Consider the following 9,386-nt stretch of genomic DNA (forward strand, 5'->3'; position numbering starts at 1 on the left):
AGTTCAGTTCAGTTCAGTCGCTCAGTCGTGTCCAAATCTTTGCGACCCCATGAATCGCAGCACGCCAGGCCTCCCTGTCCATCACCAACTCCCGGAGTTCACTCAAACTCATGTCCATCAAGTAGGTGATGCCATCCAGCCATCTCATCCTCTGTCGTCCCCTTTTCCTCCTGTCCCCAATCTAATGCCCTAAAATTCCCACTTGCTCCACCTAATCTTCCCTCCCTTCCTTTTCAGACTGGCTTCTTCAATTGGTAATATGCATTTAAATTTCCTCCATGTGTTTTTATGGCTCAACAGCTCATGTTATTTTTAACACTGAATAATATTCTATCGTCTGGATGTACCACAGTTTAATTATCCATTCACCTGTGTGCTTAGTTGCTCAGTTGTGTCCGACTCTTTGCAACCCCATGAACTGTAGCCCACCAGGCTCCTCTGTCCCTGGGATTCTCCAGGAAAGAATATTGGAGTGGGTTGCCACTGCCTACTCCAGGGGGGTCTTAAAGTTTTCTGAATTACAGGTATTTTCCTCCATACTTAAACTCATCCAAGGTACTTTACTCTTTTTCATGTGACTATAAATGAGATTGTTTTCTCAATTCTCTTGACAGTTCACTGTTACTATATAGAAAGTGCAAAAGATTTCTGTATATTTATTTTGTATCCTAAACTCCTGATGAACTTTACTGAACTCACTGATGAGCTCTAGTAGTTTTCTGGTGATGTCTTTGGAACTTTCTATGTAAAACATCATGTCATCTCCAGACGGTGACAATTTTACTTCTTCCTTTTCAATGTGGATTCTTCTTTTTTTTTGTCTGACTACTCTGCAATGTGGGAGACCTGAGTTCGATCCCTGGGTTGGGAAGATCCCCTGGAGAAGGGAAAGGCTACCTACTCCAGTATTCTGGCCTGGAGAATTCCAGGGACTCTACAGTCCATGGGGCCACAAAGAGTCGGACACAACTGAGTGACTTTCACTTCCACTCTGGCTAGAACTTCCAATACTATGTTCAATCAAAGTGGTAAAAGTGAACATCCTCATTCTGTTCCTGATCTTAGAAGAAATGTTTTCAGTTTTTCACCACTGAGTATGATGTTAGCTGTGGGCTTGTCAGATATGGCCTTTGTTATGTTGAGGCATGTACCCTCTATTCACACTTTTTGAGTTTTTTATTTTTTTTTAATCACAGATTTTTAATTTTGTCAATGCCTTTTTTGCATCTATTGAGATTAACATAATTTTTATTCTTCAATTTAATGTGCTGAGTTACACTGACCAATTTGCAGATGTGTGTGTGCTTAGTCACTCAGTTATGCCTGACTCTCTGCGACCCCATGGACTGTAGCCCGCCAGGCTCCTCTGTCCATGGAATTCTCCAGGCAAGAATACTGGAGTGGGTTGCCATGCCCTCCTCCAGGAGATCTTCTCAACCCAGGGATTGAACCAGGTCTCCTGCACTGCAGGTGGATTCTCTACCATCTGAGCCACCAGGGAAGCCCAAGAATACTGGAGTGGGTAGCCTATCCTTTCTCCAGGAGAAATTTCTGACCCAGGAATCAACCCTAGGGTCTCCTGCACTGCAGGTGGATTCTTTACCAGCTGAGCTACCAGGGAAGACCAGATATCAAACCATAATCACATCCCTGGGATAAATCCCACTTGATCATAGTACATGATCCTTTATTGCTGAATTCACTTTGCTAATATTTCATTGGGAAGTTTTACATCTATGTTCATCAGTAATATTAATCCATAATTTTCTTTTTTCGTGCTGTCTTTTTTTGTCTGGTTTTAGTATTAGGGTGATGCTGGCCTTGTGTAATGAGTTTGAAGTATTTTTTCTTCTTAATTGTCTTTATTTATTATTTTTGGCTAGGCCTGGGTTTTGTTGCTACACATGGGCTTTCTCTAGTTGCAGTGCATGGGCTCCTCATTGTGATGGCTTCTCTTGTTGCAGACCACAGGCTAAAGGCGCCTGGGCTTCAGCAGTTGATGTATACAGGCTTAGCTGCCGCAAGGTATGTGAAATCTTCCCAGACCAGGGATCAAATCAGTGTCCTCTGCATTGCCAGGTGGATTCTTAACCACTGGACCACCAGGTAAGTCCTGAAGTATCCCTTCCTCTACAAGATTTTAGAATAGTTTGAGGACAGTTATTAAGTCTTCTCTAATGTTTGGAACATTCACCTGTAAAGCCATCTTGACCTAGAGTTTTGTTTTTTAGGAGTTTTAAAAACTACTGACAATTTCATTCCTGGTAATTGGTCTGTTCCTATTTTCTATTTCTTCCTGGTTCAGTGTTGGGAGAGGTAAACTTCTAGAAATTTGCCCATTTCTTCCAGGTTATCCGTTTATTGGCATATAGCTGTCTGCAGTAACTTCTTACGATCTTTTGTACTTCCCTGGTGCCAGCTGTGAGCCCTCTCCATTTCTGAAATGATTTGGGCCCTCATTTTTTCTTGATTGAGTCTAGCTAAAAGACATCAAATTGTTTATCTTTTCAAAGAACCAGCTTGTTGAAAGTTTCAATGATCTTTTCTATTTCTTTTTCTCTTTCATTTATTCCTGCTCTGATTCCTTATGATTTCTTACCTTCTACACTTTGGGTTTTGTTTGTAAGTTCCTTTAGGTGTAAAGTTAGGTTGTTTATTTGATATTTTTCTTGTTTCCTGAGGTAGGCTTGTATTGCTATAAAACTCCCTCTTTTGCTTTTGTAGTTGGCTTTAGTGATGTGGTAGGCCGGCACAAGGCACCAACCATAGCAGAATATGTTCAAGGAGAAAAACATTAAACAGCAAATTCAGAAAATTCATTCGAGAAATTATATTGAAAGGGGAGGAGAGAAACAAGGTGATAGCTGAAAGAAGCATTTCTTTTTAAAAAATGGAAGAAATACCAGCATAAGTGCTGCTACGATGGTTACAAGCAGAGGGGGATTGATAACGCAGTAGAGAAAGGAGAACTGCTGCAGCATTAACCTTGAGGGGATAAGAGCAGATGGGATCTGATACAGAAGTCTAGGAGGCTGTTGGCCTTTATAGGGGGAAAGCACATATAGTTTATCCTCAGAACAGAAAAGAAGGTGTAAATACATAAATGCAGGTAGGTCAATAGATGCCATGGAAATTTTCTTCCAACATTTCCAATTTCCTCAGAGAAAGGGGAAGAAAGCTCATCCGTGGGGAAAGGGATGGGACAGAAAGTACTGTAGTATAGGTTAAAAGAAAAAGTTAAGAGTATGAAATAGTAACCTCAGAGAGTGGGAGAGTGAATAGACTACAGAAACATAGTGTGACTCAATTAAAGTAAATCAGTTAGCAGGTTTTCCCCACCCAAACCACTAATGCAGGTAAAGATATAAAGGAGGTGGAGATGTAGGGATAATGAGGATACAGGTTAGTCAAATAAGTATAATTAAGGAAGAGACCAGCAGAGGAGTTGAGGGTATATGCAAAGGAGTGATAATAGTGATTGACTATGGAAAAGCAGGGTAAGGAGGGAAGTGAGTACATGAGAAGAGTGAAGGAGAGTGAAAAGCGGATAGGACCGATAGATGGGTTGGTCCTGGTAGAGTCTGTATATTAAAGTCTAAAGATAGGGGCTTCCCTTATAGCTCAATGGTAAAGAACTCGCCTGCCAATGCAAGAGACATGGGTTCCATCCCTGATCTGGGAGGATCTCACATGCCAAGGAACAACTAAGCCACACTCTTGAGCCTGTGTTCTAGGGGCTGGGAGCCACAACTACTGGAACCTGCGCGTCCTTCAGCCCCGGCTCTGCAACGAGAGAGGCCACTACAATGAGAAACCCAAGGACCACAACTGGAGTAGCTCCCGCTCTCAGAAACTAGAGAAAAGCCCACATAGCAACGAAGACCCAGCACAGCCAAAAATAAACAAATAAAATTATTAAAACGGAAAGACAGTTTCACTTGGAGAAAAGATATTTACAGCTGAAACTGTCATAAAAGTTTAAGAATCACTACAGCATAGAAGCAGATCCTTGTGATTCCTTCATTTAACAAGAAAGTTCAGTGTAGAGGTAAAACGAGAATCTATATTAAGACCTGAATGGCAGGTAAGAGAATTAAAGGCAGATGATGAAATATCTATTATTTTTCTCTCTATAATTTATCAAAAGACTAATTACAACTTTTCTAAGGAAAACGATGATTTAGGCCAAAAAAAAAAACCCCTGTTTGTCTGCTTAATTATTGTTCAAAGTGTACCCACAGGTTCTAAAGTCCTATACTTCTCTGCTTACAGAGTTAAATGTATAAAGTAACTTAAGCTAACTGCCATTATCTTTAGTTTATCTCTTGACACCACTATTAATAATGTCTACATTTCCCAGAGAAATTGTTAGTTTAAGAAGAAAAAGTGACTTTCACATTTAAACATTTCAAAACAAACCATCAGCCAAATTCATAAGCATTTATCTGCATATTTTTAATTATCTACTTTTCAAATACACCTAAAAGACACAATTTTATATTCAATGTGCTGAACAGTTAAATATACAGTTAAAATGGTACTTATCAGTAGCCTGACCAAAAAAAGTCTTGGTTTTCATCCTGTCATGCAACAATTATTAAAATCTAATAAATTCATTGTATGAATGACAACAGCAGTTACTTGCTTTACCTACCTCCTTAATAGCATCTTCATTAGGAAGAATGGAACATAAGCATGTGATATAGGCTTGCTGAAAAGATGACACATTTGGAATTTCTTTAGATTCTGCACACAGTTTTGATAAAGCAGTAGCCTGGGGGATGCAGTTAGATTTCAACAAATGTTTTATTCGCATTTGCAGAAAGAAAGGTCCTTCTTGTGCAATCAATTTATTGACTAGAAAAAATGAAAAATAAAACAGTTTGATAACATACCACATAACATATCAAGGTTGTGAAGATGAAAGTTTGATATCTTTTGTTGTTGTTTGTTTTTAGCAGATAAAAGGTCAGCTGACATTACTGGAAGTTTATTCTGATCTCTGTACTCATTTAACAGAGCAAAGAGCAAAATAACGTTGCTAATTATTCCCATATTAGCAGTTTTATTCTGAACATCAAACCATTAAAAAAAAATTTTTTAACTCTATTTTTTAGCCATACCAAATGGCAGGTGGGATCCTAGTTCCCTGACCAAGGATTGAACCCGTGTCCCCCTGCACTGGAAGCATAGAGCCCCAAACACTGGACCACCAGGGAAGTCCCACAAACACCAACCTTTTAATAAAGCTACTACTAACATTTCACCAAAATTCATTCTTTCACTTCCTCCTCCCTCACATCCTGATAAGGATAGTAAGGAACAGTGAAATGAACTATAAACATAAGAACACGGAAAATGAAGTATCCTGTGTAATATTAACAACTACCACTTAAACACTCATGAAGTACCAAGCTTTGAGTGTTTTTACACACCTCTCATTTACTCTTCACACCACCACCAAGGCAAGTATTGTTATCCCCGGTTTAAGGTTAGGAAAATCAATACTCAGAGAAATTAGGTAACTTGCCAAGGATTCCAAAGCCAGTGGTGGTCTTTCCTCTAAACCAGGCATTTCTCAAAGTGTGTTCCACCGAGCAAAAGACCTGAGAGATAGTCCTAGAAAAAAAAAGGATTCCTTGGTCAAATCTCTGAACAGTCCTGCAATGAAGAAAACTGTTCACTCTTATTTAAACCCAATGTTACCCAAACTGATTTGACCAGAGAACCCTTTTACACGTATCATTAACATGACATAAAGTCCATGTTCCTGGTTCAGTACACACTTTGGAAAATGCTGCTCGGAGCAGTACTCACATTGATTTGTACAGTGTTCTGAGCAAGCCCTTGGTTTATAAGTAGTAAATATTCAGTAAGTGTGTGGCACTGTTACCCAGTATCACTGAAAGAACAGAGGTGGGAACGTACATGCGAAGCTGAGTGGCAAGCGAGCACTCTAGGTGTTTTAGATGGTTCACCTAACACAGTGTTTCTCAAACTTGAAAGTGCTTTCTGAATCACCAGGGAAATCCTATTAAAATGCAGATTCTAATTCAGTAGGTCTGGAGTGCGATCTGAGATTGTGCTTTTCTAATAAGCCTCACAGATGATACCCATGCTACTAGGTCTACAGGCCACATGTGGAACAGAAATCGTTAAAATTAATGATAAACCACCAGGGTTGGGGGAACCAATGGCCCAATCTTAACTACATATGAGAATCAACTATAGAGATTTTAAAATTTTCTCTTTAAAAAAAAAAATAGGTAACATTATACATGCAAATGACACAAAAGTCAAAAGGCACACAAAAAGATGTACAGTTAGAAGCTGTCTCCCTTCTACTTTGACTCCAGTCTCTTAGTCTCTTCCCTCAAGAAACAATAATCATTTTTGTTTATCCTTCCAGTACAGTTCGGAGAAGGCAACAGCACCCCACTCCAGTACTCTTGCCTGGAAAGTCCCATGGACAGAGGAGCCTGGTAGGCTGCAGTCCATGGGGTCGCTAAGAGTTGGACAGGACTGAGGGACTTCACTTTCACTTTTCACTTTCATGCATTAGAGAAGGAAATGGCAACCCACTCCAGTACTCTTGCCTGGAGAATCCCAGGGATGGGGGAGCCTGTGGGCTGCCGTCTATGGGGTCGCACAGAGTCGGACACGACTGAAACGACTTAGCAGCAGCAGCCAGTACAGTTTGTTTATCCTTCTGAGTACAGAAGACCTATTTCTTTTCCTATTTAATATATCATACAGGTCATTCTATCACATCACTGTACACTGAGAGCTCAATACTTTTAACAAGTGTGTTATTCCACTGTACAGATCAAATATAACTAATTTAACCAATCCCCTCCCGATAAACTTGCAAGTTGTTTCCCATCTTTGGCAACTGTCAATAATGCTGCAATTTACATCCCTGTACAGAGACCATTTCACAATGCATGGCTGTATCTATAGAATAAATTCCTAAAAGTGAAACTGTTGCCAGGTGGATGTCCAGAGATTGTACCAATTTATACTCCCAGCAGGCATACGTGGAAGGGGCTCGTTTCCTGTGGCACTTCAGAAAGGTCAGTATTCAGAGCTTCAACTCTGGAGATTCTGATTTAGCAGATGGAGCCTGGACCTGGGATATGTGTCTGTGCGTTCTGGCTTTAAATTCCACAGATTCTCTAATACACAGTCAAGGTCAAAAGGCATGGACAGAAAATAGATTACTTGCATGTGGACTTCTTTATTTTAGTCCTACAAGCACTAAATTCCACAAAATGAACTCACAATCATATCTCAAAGAGCTCCTCATTCCTTACTTCTATTTTCAGTAATGGTATTCTCTCAATTTTTAAAAAAAAATGAAATTCTGGCATTACCCTTTCCTTGCCAACTCCTTTCCTAAGAAAATCAACTTAGTTACCGTGTCCTAGCAATTCTTTTAAAAATTCTCTTCAACCTAATTACTTCATGTTATTTCCTGCCACATCTGTCCCCTCCATCCTAAACTGCCTAACATCAGATTATGCTCCATTTATCTACTCTATCAAGTATATGCATTTTCACAAATCTCACACCTGAAAACAGGTATGTTAGCTGTACAACCCAACCCCTTCTAAATTCCTGTAACATTTTACTTCTTTTACCACACGTATTTTTCTCTTTACATATAATAATAAGTGATCAGAGTATATAAAGGTTAAGATCTTAGATTTTGGAATCAATTAATTGATGCCAAATCATGACTCTCACACATACTAAGTTATGAGGCCCTTGGACAAATTAGACCTTCCTGAGTCTCAAGTTTCTTTAACTATGAAAAGACTGCCTCACAAAGATGAAAGAATCATAAATGAAATACCAGAATGCAAGTAAGACACAGAGCACAGGGCTCAGGCAGAGTGAATGCTTAATACTACTTGCTATTTTTTGACTCTGATATCTACATTATACTATCAGCAATTTGAGGACAAATACCGTGTCTTGTTAACTTTTGGATAAAACCATGTATTTAGAAACCAAATGGTTATCACTTTTAATCAATCAAAAACTTTTAAATATTTCCTCACCTGGGCTCAAATTCTGTCTCCACAATTTTAACTACATGGCCTTGCCCATGTGTAATATCTCGCCTGTTGAATGGATTAAATGAGACGGAAAACACAGTGCCCATCACATAACAGGCATGCTATAAATCACAGCTATTACTTCTATGAGGTAAAACTACTTTACTCAATATATTACAGTCACAGTTAAACCACTCTATCAATTTTTAACACAGAGATCAAAGCTGCGTTTTAAAAACACTTTGTTATGTTAAAATCAATCCTTACTTATTTTATAAATCCTTAACTGTATTTTTAAAAAGGAATCCATCCATACACGTCAATATTTAAAACGACACAACAAAGTGTACACTAAGAAGTCTCACTCCCAATTGTGTTCCCTTCTGTGTTCATTTTTCAAACGTTTTAATAAAAAAAATGTTTAACCATATAGCCTCTCCTCCAGCTAGATTCAACAACTGAACCATTTTGCCATATTTCTTTGTCTAGTTTTGCTTTTTCTGAGCCACTTAAAAGTAAGTTGCAAACATCATGACAGTTTACCTCCTATATACTTCAACATGTAATAAATTGTAACATTCAAGGTCCAGTGAAAAATTATCTTTGTCTTTTTTAACAGAAGAGTGTTGTTTGTTTGCTTATTTTACTGAAGGCTCAGGTGACACATGAGAAGTCATACAATAGCTTTAGAGGTATGTGGTAGAAGGGAAACAAAAAACAGACTGCGGTGGGAAGAAAAACAACCAGGAAGAAGTAAGAGCTGGCTGGTTCCTTCTCTACTAGATTGAGGGGAGGAAGTTACTGCCTCTGAACAATTAGGATGGCCCTCTTCCCTCAACCCGTAGTACGGAGAGAAATAAAAGAGCAAAAGCCTATTGATTTGGCCCTCCTGAGTTTCAAGAAAAATAAGGAAAAGCCAGTGTTTTGATGTCATGAATTAAGAGGGGAGGAGGATGCTGGGGAAGGCACAAGTCAGTTGGAAAAACTGACAGATACCAGATGGCAGCTCTGGGTTTCCTCTAGCACAGTGAAAGAGGGTCTCCAAGGTGGACGGGCCTAAGGACTTTGAAGCTATGGGTTGCTGCCATCACCACTGGAAGTACGGGTGGTTTGTGGGCACTGGGGCTCAGGCCAGGAACCACCAGGAGGACCTTGGCTGGGCTTGGTCTTGCCATCTCTACATTTTGTGGTAGGCTGCTAGGGTGGCCTGGGGTAAAAGCCTTTGATACCTGGGTGGGAGGACTTGTTCATTTCCCTGCTGATCAGGCCGGCAAAAGTGTCCACAACTGGTACATATTACATGCTTCAGTAAGAAATGTCTTTTAT

General features: G+C 39.5%; 1 protein-coding gene across 1 annotated transcript in view; it reads right to left on the reverse strand.

Moving 5' to 3' along the window:
• Window positions 1–9,386, reverse strand: part of RLF (rearranged L-myc fusion) — an 81,460-nt gene that overhangs the window by 34,145 nt on the left and 37,929 nt on the right. Inside the window, exon 5 of the mRNA XM_010862724.1 lies at window positions 4,655–4,857. Within this exon, the coding sequence (XP_010861026.1) occupies window positions 4,655–4,857 (203 nt within the window). The remainder of the gene's footprint in view (window positions 1–4,654; window positions 4,858–9,386) is intronic.

The sequence above is a fragment of the Bison bison genome, unplaced genomic scaffold (genome assembly GCF_000754665.1).
Source record: "Bison bison bison isolate TAMUID 2011002044 unplaced genomic scaffold, Bison_UMD1.0 scf7180017864484, whole genome shotgun sequence".
Lineage (NCBI taxonomy): Eukaryota > Metazoa > Chordata > Mammalia > Artiodactyla > Bovidae > Bison > Bison bison.